This window comes from Erpetoichthys calabaricus, chromosome 8 (genome assembly GCF_900747795.2).
Source record: "Erpetoichthys calabaricus chromosome 8, fErpCal1.3, whole genome shotgun sequence".
Taxonomy (NCBI): Eukaryota; Metazoa; Chordata; class Cladistia; order Polypteriformes; family Polypteridae; genus Erpetoichthys; species Erpetoichthys calabaricus.
The window spans coordinates 173,322,670-173,346,640 of NC_041401.2; the positions used below are offsets into that span (position 1 = coordinate 173,322,670).

A 23,971-nucleotide genomic window follows, 5' to 3' on the forward strand; every position below is an offset into this window, starting at 1 on the left:
TATTTAAAAACCCGCGAAGTCGTGAATCCGCAAAAAGTGAACCGCGAAGTAGCGAGAGATTACTGTAATTGTGTACTACAGAAAGCAACTTTGGAATCATTAATAAGACAGCTTCAGCAGTACAGTAATCCCTCGCTATATCGCGCTTCGCCTTTTGCGGCTTCACTCCATCGCGGATTTTATATGTAAGCATATTTAAATATATATTGCGGATTTTTCGCTGCTTCGCGGGTTTCTGCGGACAATGGGTCTTTTAATTTCTGGTACATGCTTCCTCAGTTGGTTTGCCCAGTTGATTTCATACAAGGGACGCTATTGGCAGATGGCTGAGAAGCTACCCAGCTTACATTTCTCTTTCTCTTGCGCTGACTTTCTCTGATCCTGACGTAGGGGGATTGAGCAGGGGGGCTGTTCGCACACCTAGACGATACGGACGCTAGTCTAAAAATGCTGAAAGATTATCTTCACGTTGCTATCTTTTGTGCAGCTGCTTCCTGAAACGACAAGCTGCACAGTGCTTCACATACTTAAAAGCTCGAAGGGCACGTATTGATTTTTGCTTGCTTGTTTTTCTCTGTCTCTCTCTCTCTTTCTGTGCTCTTGACGGAGGGGGTGTGAGCTGCCGCCTTCAACAGCTTGGTGCCGCGGTGCTTTGCATACTTAAAAGCCAAACAGCCCTATTGATTTTCCTCTGCCTTTATGACAGTCTCTGCTCCTGACTCCTTTGAAGAGGAAGATATGTTTGCATTCTTTTAATTGTGAGACAGAACTGTCATCTCTGTCTTGTCATGGAGCACAGTTTAAACTTTTGAAAAAGAGACAAATGTTTGTTTGCAGTGTTTGAATAATGTTCCTGTCTCTCTACAACCTCCTGTGTTTCTGCGCAAATCTGTGACCCAAGCATGACAATATAAAAATAACCATATAAACATATGGTTTCTACTTCGCGGATTTTCTTATTTCGCGGGTGGCTCTGGAACGCAACCCCCGCGATGGAGGAGGGATTACTGTATGTCAGGAATCTCTGGTTCAAGAGTTAACTGGAAAAGATTCAGGAAAAGTATACTTTAAGGGTGCTGGAGAAGTACTAAAAATTTTGTTCATATGTACATACTAAATGAAATTGCAGAAAAGGCTGTTTTTCTTGTGTAAATGCAAGTTGCCATATTCTCTATATGTTTTACTTTTCTATTCTATACAGCATTCTTTCTTTTGGTTTAATCTGCATCTTCAGTAATATGCATAACCAAGACCAACTCAAATTCCAGTACATAATTAAAACAGTGAGTACGATTACTGAAGTGGAACAAAAACAGCTATATAAGGATATGCGGGCTCATTTAGAAAACTTTGCGTGGAGCAAAGCCTGAAAATATAACCAACCAGAAAATTGCGTATGTCAAAAAAAAAAATAAATTGATTTTTAAAACCTGGCATACGGACATTGCCACTCAATTTACCTTTGTAAACCACAACTATCTTTATAATGTGCATATACGGACATGCCACAAACTCTGCCAATCTTTAACAATCACTATGGTCTCTCATTTATATCTGCCTTGATGTTGGCTTGGAGAACCCTACTCTGATCACTGCAGTCCTTTGACTCTGTGACACTGGCAACATCAGCTGCACTGTCAGGCTGCCTGCTGTTATACTACCTTTATGGCAATGGGGATGATAATAACTGGCTGAAAATTGGAATTTTGAAATGCTAAGCTAACAACATTTGATGATAACTTTACAATTTTTTAAACATTCACCTTCAGTAAAATAAATGTTGAAATTCTAAAGCAGAATTACACTAACAGCTACTGTTGGCTGTAGATAATCAAACTTATTCCTGACTAACATATTGGTCCTTCGTCTGACTACTAACTTACTGTGTATTAAGTGGAGTTCAGCTATTGACAAGATACACTTCTCATCAATTTATGTACCTCATAGCTGGTTTGACAGCTATTTTCCAGGTTTATTCAGGTAAGCAAGTTAATATACTGTAGGTAAAATCATACACCACACAAACTTATTATGATTCTGGCTATCTAAAATGTGCTGGGCTCAAGACTTTAATTGGTAGTAAGGCATCAGGAATTCATCTCACACTGTCATATATTTTGGGAATGCCCCACAATCAGACTATATAGGGAAAAGGCTGGCTTACCTGTGTTGGAACGAAAATAACTTCCAACTTTTACAGCAATATTCTGATTATTTATTGATGGGATAGTAATGTGTAAAAAAAAAAATTATTCTGTGATATCTTATACTACACTACTTGATCAATACTCTAATTAAATGACAGAACCCTAATCTATTCACTACAACACTGTGGGAAAAGGATACCCTATTCTACTTAAAGACTTGTCCTAAGCCTTTTTAAAGTTCTGCAGTAAGTGATTAATGCCTTGAAATATGGTATTTTTTCATTGAAAGTTCACTTACTCTGTACCATATTTAATATTATGCAATTTTATAAAATTATAAAATATAAATAAGCTTATTCAAGTATTATTAACAATTAAGGCTAACTAATTTTTCATGGAATTGGTAACACAGTTATTTTGATAGTACACATAAGAACAGAGAAATTTAAAGAATGTTAACGATGTACTTATGGACCAGAGCAATGTTTCTTAAATAATGGGTTGTGACCCATTTTCAGGTGCGTGATATCTGAACTTGGGGTGTGTCATGTTTTGTGAATCACATTAGTAGCAAATGGAAAAGGGCTGCGAATGGTTTGTGGAATGCCTTTCAAAGAGTCAATGCAGGCAAGGGGAAACTGTCATGATGGGACGATGATTGGTGGCGATTCTCCACAAGACATGCCCCTCAAGAATGATGATAAGCAATGACTGTGCAAGAGGGACAACCTCAAAGGATGACAATCATTGGCGATTCTCCAAGGGGGAACAGCCCTGAACCAACTAGACAAAGTTTGACACAAATTTCCAGTGTTGGAGGATGTTGTGGACACCCTAGCGACGGGGCCCCACCATCCCCAATCAGCGCCAATTCTACAAAGGGTTTAGATGCCGTGGATGATGCTCAGTGGTGATTGTGGGTGGTGAAGACACAAAAAGAGTCAAAATCGGGTCACAAGAAAAAATCTTAAACCTCCAGATAATAATCATGTACAGTATGAGCTGATAAAAAACAATGCATGATAGATATAAACGAATATGGTTTAATTTCATAAGGGGCAGTTGTAATATCAATATAAATAAAAAATAGTTTTGTAACTATACTATAATTTTTAAAGGAATCAAAAGACATTACGCTTCTAGTTTATAAATACTAATATCTACTGCTATTGTTATGAAATTTAGGCATTACAGGAGCTTAAAGATCTTACAGCGATAGACAGACATGCGGTAGCAATTATGAACTTGTAATTGTTGGCATATTTTCATGCTAGTTATCAGTTAAAGTTATTTTCTATACTCATACTTCTGAGTCCCAAAGCAAAGCTCAACCTAATGCTACATGAAAATATAAAAGCCTACAAATTCTTAGATATTACAGGTTCCCGGGCTATGCTGTTAAGCACTGTCACATGGTGTGATGATCATTACCTCCTTCTTTACTTTCCTAATTTATGTTATCACTTTCTATTTTCAAAGCCCTATGCATTAGGATCCATTTGATACATCAGTACAATTTTAAACCACCACAATTCTAACAAATGCAGGTTAAGGTATTTTCATGATTGTCTTAATCAGTGTGAACAGTACAGTAGTAATACCGTATCACTTCTGTGGTTATACAGGCCCAATACTGATGTGCACAAAGCAGAAGATGATGTATAGCGTACCAAAGGAATAAGTATTTGGTCTTATTTAGTGACTGCAGCTATAGAAATATGTCAGTTTGTGCTTTTGACTAGAGGGAAAACATGGGGTAAAGTAAACGGTTTCAAACAGATATTAAATCAGATGGATGACACACTAACTGCAACATGATATTAAGACTTCAGTGCTAACTACCACACTATGATACTATATAGTGGATGCAAGAATTAGAACCAAATTGTTCAACATGGCAACAAAAAAAGTAATAATTTGCTTTACAGACTGTCAAACTTATTTTCAAATATTTTAGCAACACATAAAAAAATAATTCACTCTGCCTCTTTTGTTTTTTAATGACTCCACTAAAGGAACAAGCCTGTGAGTTTTTTGTTGCTTGCAATTTGTTTTTGTTTCCTGGTTTGGCTGTATTTTTTCAACAGAAAGGTTTTAATTAATGTGATAACATCTCACCTATGTGTGAGCCACAGTCACTGATTGCTAAAAGGCTTTGCCAAAAACCTACAACAAGTTATTGTAAATTGTTTATCATATTAAAAATGAGCAGACATTCAAAAATACAGATGGAATGACTGATAAGTTATATGATTAAAATATATTTAACCAGGAAATTAAAATACTGTTTAATCTTTTCTAATATATCTAGTTATTTATGTTCTCAACCAAATCAACAAATAGAAGGTTGGTTGTACAGTAGTTCAGCCCGCTGTACTTATTACAGTAGGGTGCAACAGTTTTTATAAGGTAAAAAATGTAAAGAAATCTGAGACTCTGGGTCTCCTCAGATTGCAACATTTGCAAATAAGGTCAGTTCTGTCATGCTCTGTTTACTATGACAACAGGATTTAAAAGGAAATCCATTACTCTAAAATTTTCAAGTTCTGAGAGCACGTCTTTTTAGAAATGAATAAATGCATAGCTAATGTTAACTTAGTTAAATTAGGAGTACTTAACTACAACAGCTGTCCTAAAGGCATTTAGAGGGTCCAACCATTCACAAACGTGTGTCAGGAACTTATTACTATTACCAATACTACAAAATAACCATTTATTATATCATTTTAATGCTCTTACCATAATATTTGTTGTTTTAGGCATTTACTTTCTCCAGTTTCTGTTCATGATACTTTGCCAAAAAAAATGCTAGTTATTTTTGTGTTGTCCTTAATAGTAAAATCTAATAAAAAATGGTTGTATAGCTGGGTGCAACTTTGATACAACCTCTAGGGACTGTGTTTAATCCTAGTTTGCTCATAGTTTGTGCCAGCTTATGCATTCTCTGTGTGTCTACATGGATTTTTTCTCAGTCTTTCTTTGAACTTTCCCTAAGAGCTGGTTCCTAAATGTGAATGACACTGCTGGATTACGCCCTGGCTCCATTACTGTAAACATGGCCATAAACAGGATACATAAACTGATGGATGAAGGATTAGAATGAAAAAAGGTCTGTTTTTTGAAAATTTCAAATATGAAATAATTTTTACACAAATTACACACTAGATGTTAGTGAGTTCTTTAGCTGGTACACACAGAATGGAAGAAGACAATAAAAACAATATTCCTCCTTTTTAGTATCAACCCTAAACTTTTTTGTCACCAAAATTTACAGGCATGCAATCTTACTTCACCGCCCAAAACCAGCAGTTAAACTGTTAACTGAATTTCACCACAAGTAAGGGTGTACTGATGTAGGCATAGTAATCATACTGTTCAATCCAAAGGTTTTGAGAAAATAAAACTAAACAGATGTCACTAAAAAGCAGAAAAATAAAGAGGTGGCACATAAACAACATCTATCTACCTATCTATCTAAAGGGTGGGCAACCTTAATAGGTGGCATGAGTGAAATACAAGAAGAGGCAGTAATGGTGATTTAGATGGTGAATTATTCAGTTAATATACTACTTCTGAGTAACCATCCTGATTACCCATTTCTCAACAATAACTGAGCCAATTTTTGGAACTCCTTCACGTAACATGTACACACAGGTCACAAATAAGAAAGAAAGTTATCATATTTGGCTTATTTACTGCCAAAAGATTTACATTTACAAAGCATGGCATCTATGATTCTTCTTTTTTCTCTGCCGGTATAATTTCGTCAAATTATCAAAGGAAAGAAGAGATCGTAATGGTTTCTGGGATTGGTGAAATAATAGGGATGAAAGTTGTTGAAATGAAAAAAGAAATTAGTCAGTGGATCTGAATTTATTTCACCAAACTGAACCAAAAGGCTCAAATCACTCTCAGCACTGGGATGCCACTACTACACTTACGCATGTTAATTTAAGTTTTAAACTGAAGTTACTTTTCACAATTAACAGTTCTGAAGTGATCTTGCTTAGGGTTATAGCACAGGCAGTGAAAAGCTCAAACAACTATATTTTCTTTTTGACATATTGTTATTTGTCATCCATGTGAACAAGGCACGAGTTTACAGATTGCTGTGGACTGTGAGAGACCCACAACTAAGGAGACGGCCATCTGAAACACATCTCCAGGGCAAACACGCACTGTCCTCGGACTACTCTGGTCTACTCTCTACTGTCGTCTACTTACAAAAGGACCTGGCGTGAGGGTAAACAAGGGCAAGTGATGGCTCTTCATCCAGAACTGGTTTCTGGCTGTCTTCTCCATCTCAGCATCCTCATAAAATGGATGAATAGATATAGAATTTACTGTATGTTGTTTTTAAAGTCAGTTTATCTTGATTGGGCCCAATCTCTTCATACCACTTCCACTCAGAAGTGACCAACAATCTATATTTTCACCCACCTTTTTTCAACAAATGAATTTGCTGCCATGTTTCACATTTTCGATATGCCATCTGTCTTTTTTTTGTGTTTTATTTTTTTAAAGCAAAGATTAGACACTCCTCACTACAATGAAATCACGATCAGTGAATGTCAATATAAAAAAACTGAAATAGGATAAGAAAGGTTTTAGTCATTACTATCTCAGGTTGTAGAGCACTACAGTTTTCTTTTTAATTATAATAACACATTTTAAAAAAAAAAGACATTTTGTCTCATATTGTGAATGAAAAATTAAAATATATTGTTTTATGAGATTTGTGTTACAGCCTATTAAGTGTAGCAAGTATTATAATATGAAGATGAAAACAATTTTTACCATATCAATAACATCACTGGAAATCCATATAGTTACCTACAGCATGTATAAATATTGCTTTATTTTATATTCTCCTCTCGCTTCATGACAAAAATGTCTCTCTCAATGTCAAAGACAGTATAATTGTCAGGCACTCCCATCCTGTCATTAATTTTTCAAGGTGATCTGCCCATAAATGTGAAGCTTTGTCATCTGTAACATACTTAAACAATAAAGACTATCGCAACTTTAGAAAACACAGTGAAAAGTCCTGCCTAACCCATAACTTGAAAGCTGAATGACTTTGAATCTGTGGTTTTTGTGGTACCCTACATGAGCAAATTCCAATCATTGTGGAATTTATTTGTTCATCATTTTGAGTTAAATATAACAATATTCTAGCAGAGCTAGCACTTTCAAGGAATTGTTACATGGTGTTTTTTTTTTTAAAAACAGCCACCTTGCTGTAACCATTCAGCACAGTGTGTACACTATAAAATATAAAATTCTTTTTTTGGTAAGTAATACATTGCAAGATGCATAGTTTGGTCTACAATGAACAGACCTCTATGACCCACTGCCTAATGCCCTTTATCTACATATTATTTGCTTGCAGAATAGCCAAGTAACTTCTCTTTCCATCGCTCCATTAATTCTGATATTCATTTTTCATGGCATTTTGCACTGGAAACTGGTGTTTGGTATTTGACCATTTTTGGTTATGCTAGTATATTTTTGCTTTGGAGCCTATCCCAGCAGTACGGAATGCAAGGCAGGAACAAATTCTGGATGGGCAAAACATGGCTTTCAATTGTTGCTGCACAAATACATAATAAAAAATGAAGTCATGTGTTTTCTACTTTAATTATGTAATAACAATTTACAAAATACAGAGCCAGTAACATGTTAAATTTATTTAGTTACTAACTCAGTTCGAATCTAGTTTATTCCGGTAAATGTACTTATGAATATGTCATACATCATAACTTCACTTAAAGTACACTGCAAGACCTAGTTTACTAATATGAAGTGCATTTATTAATATTTGGCATTCTTCCCCTGTTGTCAAAAGTACTAGATGAAACTTCTGCAACTCCGGATGACATTTGCCAAAGAGGCTGTTATCCTTAAACCCTCTCATGCATTTCATTTCAATTGTGTGAACAATGAAGATGGCGAACATAATTCAGGTGATAATAAAGTTCAGATGTTAAAGATCCACATATACAGCAGGATTTATGTAGAAATATTAAGATATTTGCAGTGTAGTGGTGCAATTGCTCAAGGATATACAAGAATGATTATGTCATGGACTCTTACTGAATATTAATAAGACACAGCTAGGTTAGTGAAATCAGATTACTTATAAAGAGAAAAAAAATATTTACAAAAACATAGGTACATACATAATCAATCCTGTGATGATGCACCTCTTACCTTAAACTCCTCTCAAAGCTTAATTCTTAACCAGATTTATTATCCATATCTTGTGCATGCATACTGGAGTCAAGTTACTTTGCTATGTATTGTCCACTTGATCAAGTAAGGCAATGTCAGACCATCAGACATGTCCACCTGTGCGGACCACAATATGCTTAAGGATTGCAAGAGATAGGCTCAGCAGTTTATTTTTCTAGGATACGTAAATGATGAATGATGTTGTCATGTGTAGTTTTGCTTTTCCTGTTTTCCAAACCGATGTTAGCTTAATTTTCATATCCTCCTGTTTTGTTAACCTGTATAGTATAATATGGAGTTGAAGGTTGCTAGCGTCTATCCCAGCTCCATAAAATGCAAGCCTGTGGGAAACCCTCAAAGGGATGGTACTCAAATGTAGGGAACATTTATGTCCACACCCAAAAGCATGATAGCTTAGAGATACCAATTAGCCGAACCCACAACGGGGGGTTGGGGGGGATGGGGGTAGGTGATAAAAAGTGGGCATTTCCTTAATTTACACAATAGGATAATTCAAAGCAAAAAAGGATTTTGGATTTTAATGCATTACTTAACACTAGAATTCCTAAAGCCTACGAAAAAAACTCGTAATCCAGGTCCACCTTAAATCCCTTCACAACTCTCCCATCAGCGTCTTTTGCTTTGTAAATGTGTCGATCAGCACAAGCAGCCTTCTATCACATCCCCCGCCTTGATGGAGCTCAACTCGGGCAAAAAGTTCTCCCAGCTCCAAGCCGAGGATTGGAGCCAAGGATTACGAGTTTTTCCGTAGGCTTCAGAGATTCTAGTGTTAATATCTATTTGCACAGATAAAGCAATGTATATATATATTTTAACTGGAAGCAATCAGAAAATGTCACTTGATTAACCTTGATTAAGCATGTGTTTAAACAAGGTAGTTCAGAAATGTCCAGTGGTCCTCTGTGAATTTCACTGTTGCACAATTTCTTAGCTGCTTAAATTGCGAAGACTTGTGTCTTTCATATAAATCCTTGATGTGTGACACCATTCACCTCATGTTAAGGTAATGTGTTAGAATTGTAAGACCTCGCTGAATGACATCTCTTATCCCTATATTTTCAGCTAAATTTAGACGTTTACATTCTGACTTGATCCATTTTGCAATAAATAGTGTTGGTCCATGCTATAAATATTGTTTCATTCATGGAATGTCAAGTTGTACATTCATGGAAAGTACACTGTTTCAGACTTGGCTGCTTAGTGATAAGGGTTTTTAACAGTGTTGTCATGCATTTAGCACTTAAGGCATAAGCAAAGGACACTATAATTCTGTATCATTTAAATATGACCACAGTATTGAATTGTCTGGCAGAGTTTTATATCAAAAACAAGCATTATAAATTTAGTCTCTCTCATTCATCATTAACAGCATAGCTAGGATTCTGGATTTTCAATCTTGAAGTCAAGACCTCCCAAAACAGTCTATCATCTAGTCTGGGCCCTCACTAATAAAAAGCCAATGCTAAGATGCAAACCATGATCTTGAATCTTGGCTACAGCTAACAGTAATTATAATGCATAACTTTTTTGCATAAAATATTGTTAAACAGATACTTCTGGAAAGTCAGCTCACATCTTAAACAGGAAATGCAAATCACAGGAGACTGAGATTTTGAAATGAAGACAAGACTCTTGACCAATGAATGAGGGGGAAGAGGAGGATCTTCAATTTAAAAACACGATCTTACGTGACATGTGGGATTTTTGTACCACAAAGGTTGATGACCACTGTGCTCGTGTATAACTACATTGATACATATCTACTTTCATGTAAAATGAAATGTTTTTCAGTTACCTAAATATTTATTTAAAAACTGGGGACTTTAAAGACAATATTTAAAAATAAGAATTTTTTTTTTAAAAGAATATTGATTTTCTGCTGTAGCTCACCACAAGCAAGTGGTGATGAACAATGCCACTGCCAAATGCAATGAAGGAAAAATAACATGGTATACGTTTGAAATTAAAAACTTGCGTTAATGCTTTAACACTAGAATTACCAGAGCCTACGAAAAAACTCGTAGATCCAGCCCACCTTAAATCGCTTCTTAAATCCATTCATACCTCTCCGCCAGCGTCTTTTGTCATCTAAATGTGCTGATAAACACAAGCTGCAAGCAGCCGGCTATTCCATCCCCCCACCGACTTAGAACGGAATGACTTTATATATTCAGAAAATCATTGTAATTGCTTGTTTGGCACCCCATAGGCACTGTACAATAGATATATAAAAAAATAGCTAAGGGGATAGATATATAGATAGATAGGAAGGAAAGGCACTATGTGATAGTCAGACAGGGAAGCTGCTATATAATAACAAAATTACTGTTATTACTATATAGATAGACAGGGAGTTCAGGCAGGCAGAGCGGCAAAGGTTAAAAAGAAAAAAAAAAATTTTCTCCCCAGCAAGGAATCGAATTCGGATCTCTGAAGCATGGCAAGCCTGTTGTGCTCTGAGTCAGCAAGTCTTAGTGTTGCGCCACTGAAGCTGTCGTATCATTCTTGAACCTTTTGTGAAAATGTTTATTTGATCTTTGGGCTTCAGGCTTCACACATTTTATAGTTTATGCCTACATTTTGTAACATTTATTACTAAAATATGAAAAAGTTTCTGTTTTAACAATGTGTTTACACAGATTACTGTAGAAACGGAACACACATGAAATGCGTGTGTTCCAAATAACGATCTATTATTTCCACTCTAAAACTCCACTTCACTCCCAGATAATCAATCAAGGCATGAGCTGGGAGAAGTTCCGTGCACATTCTAAGTTGGTGGGGTGATGGAATAGCCGGCTGCTTGCAGCTTGTGTTTATCAGCACATTTAGATGACAAAAGACGCTGGCGGAGAGGTACGAATGCATTTAAGAAGCGATTTAAGGTGGGCCGGATCTACGAGTTTTTTCGTAGGCTCTGGTAATTCTAGTGTTAAGTTTGACATCCCTGATATATTTATATACACAAATTATACTCATTAACGTTTGCAGTACACCATGCAATGCATGAATCTGTTTTAAATGCCGTTTAGCATGGGATTTAAAAAAGCAGTGTTAGTGTTTGTGATCCAACCATCGATTGGAATAACAACTGCAATGCATTTCTCACTATTATAAAAAAAGATCTTGTGAGGGAGACGAGACGTGATCTTCTCGGAAGACACTTTGATGTCATGCGGGACAAGGCGGTGAGACAAAAGGACAGCTGCTGTACAGGCTTCTAAATGATCTAAGCGCAGTGAGACAAGCAGAACACGCAGCTCACCAGCAGATGATCTGACCGCATCTCTTTAGTTTGCGTTCAGGCCACCCTTCACAATGCGAGTGGCAGAGATGAAAAGTGGCAAAAGGACAGCTGCTATACAGGCTTTTAAATGATCAATGCGCTGCGTGACAAGCAGAACATGCAGCTTGCCAGCAGCAAGACAGCAGCTGATCCGACCGCATCTCCTTAGTGTGCATTCAGACACCCCTTCACAATGTGAGCAGCATTACACATCCCGCAAGAAAGAGATTTAACCACGCCCAGGGCCAGAAATAAAGGACAAAGAGTAGATGATAAAGTAAAACATTGTAAAGAATTCAAAAATGTTGGCGCGGTACACATGCACAGCAGGTTAGAGATAATGGAAGTACGAAAATTCCAAATTTCCAAAAAAGGATAGGAAAGATTGCATTAGCTCAAACAAACAGAAATTATTACTCGATAAAATAACATAACAGTGAAAAGAGATCGAATATATTGTTTGGATTTAAACTTTAAGTCAGAGACTTGTAGATTGTCTAATTCGTGTTGCCAGCAAGAAATAAGATTCCAAAAACGTTGTTGCAGTATGAAGTCCCATGAGACAGAGACTTTTAACATGAGATTCATTCAAGTCACGCGCTACAACTGTTTTCAAACAAGACCACGGTCATCTAACCTCAGTCGTGTGAATGCTTTTGTCAGACACACTTCCTGCGCTCTCAGCTCTTATAAATTTTATCAGGACAATAATTTTATATGTTCTAGATTACACATCAACGACAAAGCGAAGAAGAAAGAGCATGGACAAACATTCGATAAAGTCGTTTTATTTATTAGAGAGAAAGAAACGATACTCATTCACGGGCAGTTATACGCTGCGTTGTCACGATGTTAAGTCCAAACATGGAATCAAATTTCAATGCAATCTTGAAGAAAAGTTAATTCCAAGTATTGTTTTTACAAATGTTTAAAAGTAAAAGTGAAAATAATGCATATGTAACAATTCCCATGAAAATAACAATCTCTTTAAATTGTATATCCAGTAAACCAAACACGGGGGTGGGTGAGCGAAGCGAGCAGGGGGCAGAGCCCCCTAGTTATTACTAAAACAGTTTGTGATGCACCATCTTTTGGAATGGCAGAGACATAGCAACTAGACAAACACACAGATGCTTATCCTTTAAGTGGATATATGTGTGTGTGCATGTATATATAAAAATATACACTTAAATATGCGTATATAGTATATATACATGTACAGTAAGTAAATGTGTAAATAAATACACACATATACCTTGTATATATAGTATATGTACAGTATACAGACATATACAGTACATTCACACAGAAACAAGCACATACAAATATGTGTGTGTATTGTATATATATACTCTCTGACTCTTGAATTTTTTTCAGATAAACTAAGGAGAAACAGTTTCCCTGGGGGATCAATCTAATGGTTCTGAAGCCCAGAAAAATACAACCTCAGCAAAACATTAATTAAATCATGAAAAAAATCAGATACAACCACTGTGATGTTTCAAAATTAATAGATGGAAAGAAAAATCTTAGTGTCAGTTTATGGCAGAAGCAGAAAAGCACAGTATGTCCAAATGCAAGTCAGCAGCCTCACAGTATTTACAGTATCTGTATTTTTTTATATACAAAAATATACACAGAAGAACATTTATCAACATTACATTAGTGACAGCAAAGTGAAAAATTAATTGGGTATTATTACAAAATCATTTTGTATTGTCAAAATTATATATTATATATATATATATATATATATATATATATATATATATATACACACACACACACACAGTATATATATATCTCATCCTATACATTTTTAAAGAATTTAATATATTCAGACAGTTCAGTCTTTACTTCTATTTATTTCTTATGCATTCGAAAGTGCATTGAGTTTCTATCATGTTACTGCCTGGAAGTATAACATCTTCTTTTGATTTCCTTTGAATTTTCCATTGCTGTCTTCTGCATTCTATGATTAAAGCACATTACTTTTTCAGTTTCTAAGAAATCAGATATCCTGAATTGTTCTTAATTAGTTCTCAAGTTTAATTTGCTCCTGCACAATTATTTAGCTGGCCATTTAAAATTATCACTCTGGTTTATATGTAGCATTCTATAAATTAGACTAAATTAAACACCTGACCTCACTTTGCCATTTGTTGCTCTAACCCATTTTCCCTATAATTTTTTATTTTCTAATAAAGAGATGTGAGTAACACATGAGCTGGTACCTAGTGTTTGCCAACTATTTCTTCACACAAACACACAATGTACATTCTGGTTAACTGTATTAAAAATGACTTGAAATAGAAAATATAAAGCATTAGATGTGATAGTAGCAATTAAGCAATCCTTACATTATGCACTAGTCTGCACATTTTTTTTACACTGCATCACTTAACATGATTAATATTTTTGCACATTTGCCTTTAGCCATACAGTAAAATGATATATTCTTATGGACACGCACAAAGTAAATTATGTTCATTTTAATTCTAAATTTTGTGATTCATTTTAAAAACTTCATTAGGGTTCATTTTAACCCTATATTTAAAATTAATACTTAATTAAAGGAAAGCAGACAGTTGTTGGAGTAGGCAAATCTACAAAGTAAAATATAGTATCTAGTTAAGTAAACATACAATAAGTGCTGTTTAGAGCAGTGGTTACTAAAGTGTGGATTGCGACCTCCTGGAGGATCACAATAAAGAGCTAGGATTGTGACAGGATTTCTAAACTAAAACAAAAAATGCCTTATTAAGGCATTTATTAATGCCTTATTATAAAAGAAGCATTGTGTTTAAGTATAAACTGATGTCCAGTCTATTTATTCAATTTGATTATCTTAAGCTGGGGCAAGCTGAAGGAATGTTTTGTGCAGAAAAACGAGTTTAATTATTGTTCACGATAGAAACAAAATTTGACTGCTACGCTGTACCATGCTGGACAAGATGGATTACTGCGTTTGAGTTGTTCATGGATGACAAAGGACTAATTTTAACAGACAATGCATAGGAAACGACAAAATAACGGAAAAGGACATTACTTTTGCACCATGTGAGTCTAGATGTGCAGGATATTTTTACTACTTTGTAAAATACAGGTAGGCCGGCAGATTACAACCACGCTCTTGGTGTGTTAAACACTTACTTTGTGCCCCAGGTGTACATGGCTTTTGCAAAGCAAGTTTTCTACCAGCTGACATAAAAGCAAGGTGAGACTATTTAATGCGGCTCAGGCAAGCTACCGAAAGGCTGTGCTTTCAATGGTGATAGACACAATCAAATCAGAGATGCAGTATGAAACAAGTGCACTTCAGAATATGTACAAAGGAAGTTGCTAGAAAAGGGCTCGAGGTTCATGCTAACATGGTCACTTGAGAGAGCAGCACAGTGTGACCTCAGAATTTACCATATTAAACATAGCTAAATTGAGTTCTTGACTACACTGGAATGAATCAAATGTCTTTCTGTCAATTGAAGTTGACCAGAAATAAAGGTTTATAAATAAAATGTATTATTATTTTTGTTATTATTATTAATAATATCTTCTGCCAGGTCACTTATTCTTCTTTGGATCATATTATTGGAGAGAGGTATTGTTTTGAGCTTGTCGGACTCTTTTTCACCAACCATTATTTGTATAATATCAACAATTGTCAGTAATATCAGATTTTCAGCAATTGTATGTGGCTTATTGGCTTTTGCAATGCAAAATGCAACTCGACAACTGGTTAGTGATGCTTTTTCATTAGTAGTGGTTGCCAACGTAAAAATGGCTTACTCCATGTGGAGGTAGTTTAGGTTTCTTTCAAAGAATTCCATAAGCTTGTCTTTTTCGTCTGGACATTTGGCATTTAAATATTGAAGTAGCTTTGAAGGCTTCATACTTTCTTTTGACAATACTTCTTGACTAACTATATGCTGGGGTTTATTGGAAACAACAGTAAAACCATATTTGAAATATTCATCGGTGTACAATATATTTTTTTAATTCTTGTCACTGCTAGACATTGAAGGTTCAAAAGATCTTTTCAAAACTGTATCCATCTTTAACAAAATGGGTATATTTCATAATTATTTAATATTCGATTTTGTACTTGTCACTCAGCAGCACAGCTTGAAAATGATGCCCCATCGCCCTTCGCTGCTTATATAAATAAAGCCGAATTGAAATATCGAAGCACATTCCAGTGCCATTGAGTGACTATGCAACAATTAAAAATAATTAGCACACACTTTCTCAAACTATGGTGGAGAGTCCAGGAAGCACAAAAAAATTACCACCACTCAACTGCTGTTTGCTTACGAATGGGGTTGAGTACAGTAGTGGGAGGGTTGCAAACAACACTCTTACCCAAAAGTGGGTCATACCTTAATAAAGTTTGAGAACCACTGGTTTAGAAGTTCAACACTGAGAAACAGTACATCATTTAAATATAAAAAATGTTTTGGTCTTGTTTAAAGGCTAATACACTCAAAATATCAACATGAAGACTGAAGGCTGCACTGGAGCTTTTGAATGCTGTTACATCAACAAGATCTGCATGCTTCTTTATTCTATTATAAATTTATCATGGGCTGCCTTCAACAAATTGTCTTTGGTCATTGTAAGGTCTGAATTATTTGTTAATTTGTGACTGCACACTATTATTTGAGTACACATTTCAAGGCAGAAGTAGCAATTTTTTTCACCATTTACTTGTGATATTGCCTCTTAGGTAGCAGTACACGAGTGCCTACAAATTAAGCCTAATTTTTTGTCACAAATGCAAATATAAAGAAATCTCTGTTAGTCTAATTTGATGCAGTTCCACTGAAACTCACTGTTCACTAACAACATCTCTTAATGAATGATTTTATAAATATACTTGTATTGCTGCAAAATTAAATTAAGACCTCTAAATGGCAAATACAATATATGCATTCTTTACTACTATATTTCACTCTCTGCTGAAGTACAAATGCCCAACAAACATTGCTAAATTTCATATTCCCGGTGGAAAGGTTATCAGCAACTTCTTTAACAAACAAACAAAAGAAAAAACAAAAACAAAACAGCAACTTCAGATAAGCTTGACATACTTTGTAAAGGTGGTGAAATCCAAAGGCCATTCCAGCCATTAGAATTGCTAAGGCACCATAGCTGCGCCATCGAGATTCCGGAGGACCTGGGGGAAAACATATAACATTATATAATTAATACTTCAAATCACTTTTTATTTCTTTATGCACTCTGATTCACTTATATACCTTTAACGCATCAGGGGCAATGGTGCAAACATTAAATAAATGACCACTACAAAGTGAGGCAATCAATTATTATAGAAGACTCTTCACCTTACTGAACATCAAAGATCTTCAGTTTATAGGAAAAACACTTATAAAAGGGAACAGCCATTGAAATACACTTTTTTAATGCTTGTTTTTCCATTTATTAAAGTTTTCACAAAATTATATACTAAATGCAGAAGGTTGTATCTTTTAAATTTTGTAAAGAAACGGCATATACAACAAGCTACACAGGAAGCTGCAAACCTGGAGCAGCTCTACCGTAGGGCTTTATATATAGTGTGCGTGTGTGTATATATAAATACATATATAACATAATATTCTCCAACCAACTTAATCCATTTCATGGTCACAGATACAAGCGATGATCCAAATGTTTTAAGACAGAATTACACGCTTCTAGTATTTCTGGCTTATAATGCAAGATGTTTGCTTAAGAACCACGTCAGCATGAATGCTGAAAACTACAACACTGACAAACTAGCACTGATTTACTAAAACCAGTGAACGATGTGCCAATTCACTCTTGCCTAGTCAGTGTGTCTCAGAACCAGTCCCCTTCATATGCAACAGTCAAGAGAGGGATAAGCTATAGAATTCCATCATGACTGAATATCTCTAGAAGATAGCTAAAATCTGGCTGGCCTTCAATACACACTGTGGGGTGAAATATAAAAGACAATAGAAAACTATACATGCATGACACGACAGACAATATAAGGATTACAAGTCAGCTGAATCCATTATTCATGAGCAAGGTCAGAGTATGATGAGGCCTAGAATGTGGACTCCTCAAATGAAGCAACTACACATTTAATGTTCCAAAAAGAACACTGAGCTAATGTATTTAAATTGGGAGAAATTTAAGTTGCATTTAAGTGGGAATAAATTCTGGACACATTATTATGACAAAGAATCCTAGCAACATTCAAAACAATGACGGCATAGTGATTCAAGGTCCAAGTCAGTGGCAGTAGGACCATGAGCACAACTTTTTATAATGCTAACGGTGCAGTCCATATTGATTATATGCCTCAAAATGCCCACGCAACTGATCAATATTTCACTGGTGTGCTTTGGAATTTATGGCAGTCAATCAGAAAAAAAGTGTTGAAATCTGTAGAACACCCCCCACAACAATTCCACCATTCACACTGTATACTGTAGGTTGCAATGGCTGCCTTTGTAACTGTGGTTTAGAAGAGATGGTAAACTGTATTCTCCAAGCACAGCTATGTGCAGCTGCCAACAACATTGAAAAAGTATGCATGTTTGTGGGATGTCCATAGTTTTGTTAACTTAAGCAAATTAACTTATACTGCTCTTGAAATATAAATATATAGCTTACAGTAGGATACATATAGCATGTACAATATATTCAGTTTGGTCAAACAACATATATTAATGACCGGTACATATTAACCAATCTAATGGAATCAGGACTATACTCTTACTATTTAGGTATTCTGCCACTTGGGACAGCAATAGTTTTAGCTCTTTCATTTTAGCAATGAAAAACAATTCTCCTAGTTAATATACAACAATATATAGACATACATTGAGGGTGCATCTCTGTTACAAATATAGAATAGTTAAAACTAATGCTTACATACTACAAGCCAAGGATAATATCCAAACATTTTTTATGAATTTAGAAAATAACAAACAGTAAAACAAACTGACTTTGATATTTTAGGAAAACAGCCCATGCTCATTAGCATTATTGCACACAATACTCAACAGCAGCATCGAGTACAGTACGTTAAAATGCTACACAACAGAAGCAAGTATGGAGTTTCAAACCTTTAAGTACTGACGTGCTTGAAGTTATACGTAAACAATAGCCGCTTATTTTATGATTAGTACGTTCTTAGTCTTCTAGTCTGATTTCCTTTGTTTAACAGTTTGTTTGAACTAGTCAAGTTGACCGATTCTTCCAGCAAGTAATCTAATACCAAATAAATATTTTTATATGATACATTACAGTTATAGCTAATTCAAATATAAATTATGAGTTACTGTCAGACATGCAAAGTCATGTTTCTTAAGGTTAATCACAACCAAACATTATTTGCTTTTCCTCCTACCACCCAACCCTCACTACAAGGTAAATCAGCAAGACTGCTACAGCAAGAAAATAGAAAGAAAAAAAACAGACAAATTAAAATATTCAAAATGTATTTTCAAGGACAATAAAACAACATTTCAAAGGTAGAAATCAATTTTATTCCTCATCTAAACAGCACACAGAAGGTTTAAATGACAAAGTGCACATACTGTATACAGCATACATAATTTCAGTGTTCACATACTATATATGCATACATGCTTTTAAGACATGGGCTGTCTTTGGCCAGCTGACCTCAAGAATCCAGCCTTTGTGCACATGTTTCAATCTACCATCAAAATTTATTGGGTTCAAAAGAGGTTTAGTTGTCCTTCTGCAAGTTGAAAATGGAGATCAAAGTACCCATTACTTGGACAGAGATGAATGCAGTTCTTGTGTGATATACTCGCACCTCAGAGATACAAATTGGTAGCCCCCTACTGCTGGATGACCTATGTATAACAGACAGCACCGTAACCTCATTAAAAGACACTCTTCAGCCTCTCGGATATAAACCACTGAATGTCCTGGACAGGACCCAACTAGGCAGCAATCCGACAACACCCGTTTCATTACAAAACATGAAATACTTGAGAGTCAAGGACAGTGTTATAATAAATGAGGGTGGAATACATCTAAAATCATTGCCATTCAGCTTCACATTATACTGACTTCATTGAGAGCTGGTAAATCAGAAGCTGGCACTTGTAACCTCTGTGTGATAGGAGTTGGCTCAAAAGCTGAATTAAGTTTGTGAAATGTACTGATGAATAGAAAGTACACTGTAGAAAAATGCAAAATACCTTTCTCAGTTAAAGCAGTGAAAATAAAAAGTTTGAAATTCTAGCCTGTATACAATGTTATAATATATCCCCTGATCAGAAAATGGCTACTTAAGACATAAAGAAAACAAAATTAAACAGTTCCTAAATTATTTCTAGCTTGAATTTGCATTCTACCATAAAATCATGTTACAAACTGTTCAATATTAAAGAAAAAATGACTTCAGAAAGATATGTGCTAATTTATAAATACTCTCAAGCAATCTGAGCAGTCTGGCTTTAACCAAAAAAAAAAATCTAGCTTGTATATATTTTTGAACAGGTTTTCAGCTGTTGCTGTATGTCTTATGTCCTGCACAAAACATACTGTAATTAAAACATCCAGCAGATTACCTAACTTTACAGTCTGCAATGCTATTCTATTAGGTTATAGTAGTACAATTAAAGAAGAAAGAAAAATATTTAACCATTTGTATGGATATTAGTCTTCTGCTTTGTATGCCTACAGCTGTCTTGTTCATGGGCACCTATGTTATATTATGCATTGTCCCATGTAACATTTCCCTTTAATTCTGAAAGCAGTAGACATGCAGCATAGTGGCGGAATACTCCTGAAAATATGACATCACTTAGAATTTCATTGTAATAAACACATAGTTTAACAATACACAGCTCTCAGTGTTCTCCATTTATAATCTAAAGGAACAAAGCTATTGAAAATTTAAACCTCAAGAAAACTTCTGAATCAGTACTGTAACCTGATAAAGCTGCTATTGTAAAATGACAGAGAATGGTATTGTTTTAGTTTAGTAAATAGTAATAATCTTTAAGTTACAGTCATAGTTGTTTTTGTATTAAAAAAATACCAGCAGCTCTGTAAGAATAATGGTAAATGAGCTCACTTGTACAGTTCAGAATGAAATATTAGCCAAGTAACAGTTAGTGCTTCTTTTATAGATATGTTATTCTGTCCCAAATCTTTTAGCAAGAATTATAAGTACCCTGTATCTCTACTCACACAGAAATTAAAGTTTTTATTAGATTACACCAGCAAAATGGAAGATGCACAAGGGTAGCAAAAGTAAAGTAAATGGACTTAACATTAGTTCTAATTTTCCTTCATTTTCATTATATAATCATTGATCTCAGAGACAGAACTTTTTTGCCTATCAAGTATGTATATCCAGCAAAGGCTATCTAACTGGTCATTCTAAAATAGTCTATTCAACAAAGACACTTTATTTTTTCAGTTTATCGTGTATAATATTAATCCAATCAAGTGTTGTACTGGACAAAGCATGCAAAAAAAACTAAACTGAACCTTTAAGTTGCCTTAAGTTGTCTAAAACAAAATTACAATTACATTCTCATTATTTTAGTGCTGCCAAAATCTATTTATTTGAGACAACCTGCAAATAATGCAAAACTGTCCAGATCATGCAAAAGAGTATTCTCTGTAGCGTATTTATGTTTCCCCTTGAGCCTAACTCATTTAACATTTAAACTTTGTGTTATTACAAATGAAGAAGGGCATACAAGACAACAGAAATTAACTGAGGGATAGCTAAGAATTACATAGGGTACCTGTTAACTTACCAGACAGTGTTTAACAACACAAATATCAATCGATTACAGCAGATTAATAACACTTACTATATTGTGCTGGCACCACATGAGGAGGGTAAAGTGGGTGCTGTTGGCTGGATGAAGCCAAGCCATGTACTTCATCTGCAGTTGTTCCTGAACGATGAAGTGCCAACTCTATCTCTTCATCAGTCAGACCTTCAAAAGGGAGATTGAATCAAGAATTTCTGTCAGAAAAAATGCCCAAGAGTATTTAACGTTCTCTGCAGTAAAAAGCACAAGTGACTATCAGGTAAGGTCTTAACGATCTTCAAATGTCCTATACAAACTACAAATATATATGGGCAAAGAACTGTAATGCCTTGAAAAAGTTTTTTCTGCCCCAATGCTTCTTTTCACATTCACAATATTCACAACCTGGGATTTTGATCAACTGGAATTTTTATTTGCAAATCAAACACTCTTCTTGACAATACTGCCCAAAACCTCGAATTTTGATCAACTGGAAATTTTATTTGCAAGTCAAACACTCATCTTCAAAATGTTGCCCATTCAACTTAAAAAACGAATTCCAAAAACAATTTACCGTAAGTATTGTTTAACCAAGTTTAGCACTTGATAGAATTATCTTTCGCAGCTAACAAGGTAAGGAATCTTTTTGGGTAAGCTGCTGCTAATTTTGTTCAGTGTGAGAGAGCAAGATTTGGTCGTTCCTCCTTTCAAAATTGCTCCTGCTGTGAAAGGTTAGTTGAGGAGGAAGGTGGACAGCAGTTTTCAGGTCTTGTTGCAAGCAGTCAAAAGTATTAAGGTCATGACTATGGCTGGGTCACTCAGGGACATCAATTTTCTTCATTTTAAGACAGTATTGTTGTACTGGTAGTGTGTTTTGGCTCACTACCCCATTGAAAGATACAATTTCCTCTCAGTTGAAGCTTTCTGGCAGAGGGGAGAGGGTTTTCCTCTAAGATTTGTCTGCATTGTGCAGCATTCACCTTCCCATCAGTCCTGACCAGACTATCAATCTCTGCTGTCAAAAAACTTCCTCAAAACATGATGCTGCTGCTACCACATTATACAGTCGTGATGCTGTTCCTTAACCAATGTGCAGTGTTATATTTTTGCCATACTTATTTCTTAGTATTCAAGAAAACAAAAATCAGTTTCAGATTTTCTGCAGCATCATTGCAGTATCTTCCAATTTATATTTTACAAATTATTAATAAGCAAGGAGGTTTTTTTTTTTTTTTAAGACAGTTATATTTACTTTCAACTCTTTCATAAAGTCCCTTTAAGTGCAATGCCTTGGAGATTGTTAAACTATGAACAGTTCCTCCAGTCACAGTCACTGACTGCTGCAACTCAGTCACAGTGACAACTGGCATCTCAGTAGCCTCTCTGATAAGTACCATTTGTGTTCAGTGACTAACTTCAGAGGTGTAGCCTGATCTATGCAGTATGGCTGTATTTTCATTTTTTCCACTTCTGTATAATAGACTGCTCCCCAGATCTGTGATTTGCTCCTCATGACTTGTTTATGTTCATGTTGGTTTGCTTCATGGAATAATTCTTGCATACTTACTTGCAGACCTCAGATAGAGGGAGATGGATTCACTCTTACAATTTAATTGAAAACAGACGATTCACTCATTTCTACATGCATGTGGAGACTATCAACAAACTGGGTGGGTTGGTAAGGCACTACACTATTCTGAGAAACATTTTCCCTTCATTTACAGAAGGATGGAGTTTTAAACTTCACAATGTAAATTGTTTTCCATTTCAGCACAATGTTGAAAGATTTTCAATTTTTGTCTTGTGATTTAGCATGGTGTTCACTATTTAAGATCAGGTGGAAAAATTGCTACTTTAGTATATTGCAAATACACAATCTGTGACAAGAAAATGTGTACTTACACTTTTATAAGTCACTGTATTTCAATGAAGAAGCAAATCCTTGTTTGAAACAAAAAAGTAAAGTAAAACACAAAGAAAACGAGGATTCTCATTCTTCTAGGCCAGAGTGTTATGCTGGACACAAAGCCAAACTAAACCTCAAAGCCATCCCTGCAAACTCAACAAGATGAAAAGTACAAACTTCTGCTGGAGAGGTGGTATAGTTATAAAGGAAACTGAATGAGCAGCATCATTAATTTTGTTAGCCAACCCAAGGATGGCTTGAAACACATTTGTTTTGTTTTTTTTTTGTCAAAGTGCAAGCATAACACAAAAACCACATTTCTTTTAAAAGTTATTAGCAACACACTGTGAATGTATATAGAGCTAACATGAAACATTTAACTCACAAACTATGTGCAACATATCACACATCACTAATGTAGCTGAAAAGTTTTTGAAATATGTGCATTCTAACTAGTTGGGAATGTTTATCGCTTTTTTGAAGTGGACTTCATTTGCTCATTTACCTTAACAGTCCTTTAATAAAGTATTTACCTCCATCATCCCATTTTTCATCATAGATCCAATTAAAACAGTTAGGTTGCCTCAAAGCGCAACAC

The 23,971-nt window shown here is 35.2% G+C and overlaps 1 protein-coding gene across 2 annotated transcripts in view; it reads right to left on the reverse strand.

The window, feature by feature from the left end:
- Window positions 1-23,971, reverse strand: part of pex14 (peroxisomal biogenesis factor 14) — a 319,589-nt gene that overhangs the window by 42,994 nt on the left and 252,624 nt on the right. For both annotated transcript variants that reach the window (XM_028807829.2, XM_028807828.2), the window contains exons 4-5: window positions 21,525-21,653; window positions 16,776-16,861 (exon numbers count right to left, since the gene is read on the reverse strand). In XM_028807829.2, the coding sequence (XP_028663662.1) occupies window positions 16,776-16,861; window positions 21,525-21,653 (215 nt within the window). The remainder of the gene's footprint in view (window positions 1-16,775; window positions 16,862-21,524; window positions 21,654-23,971) is intronic.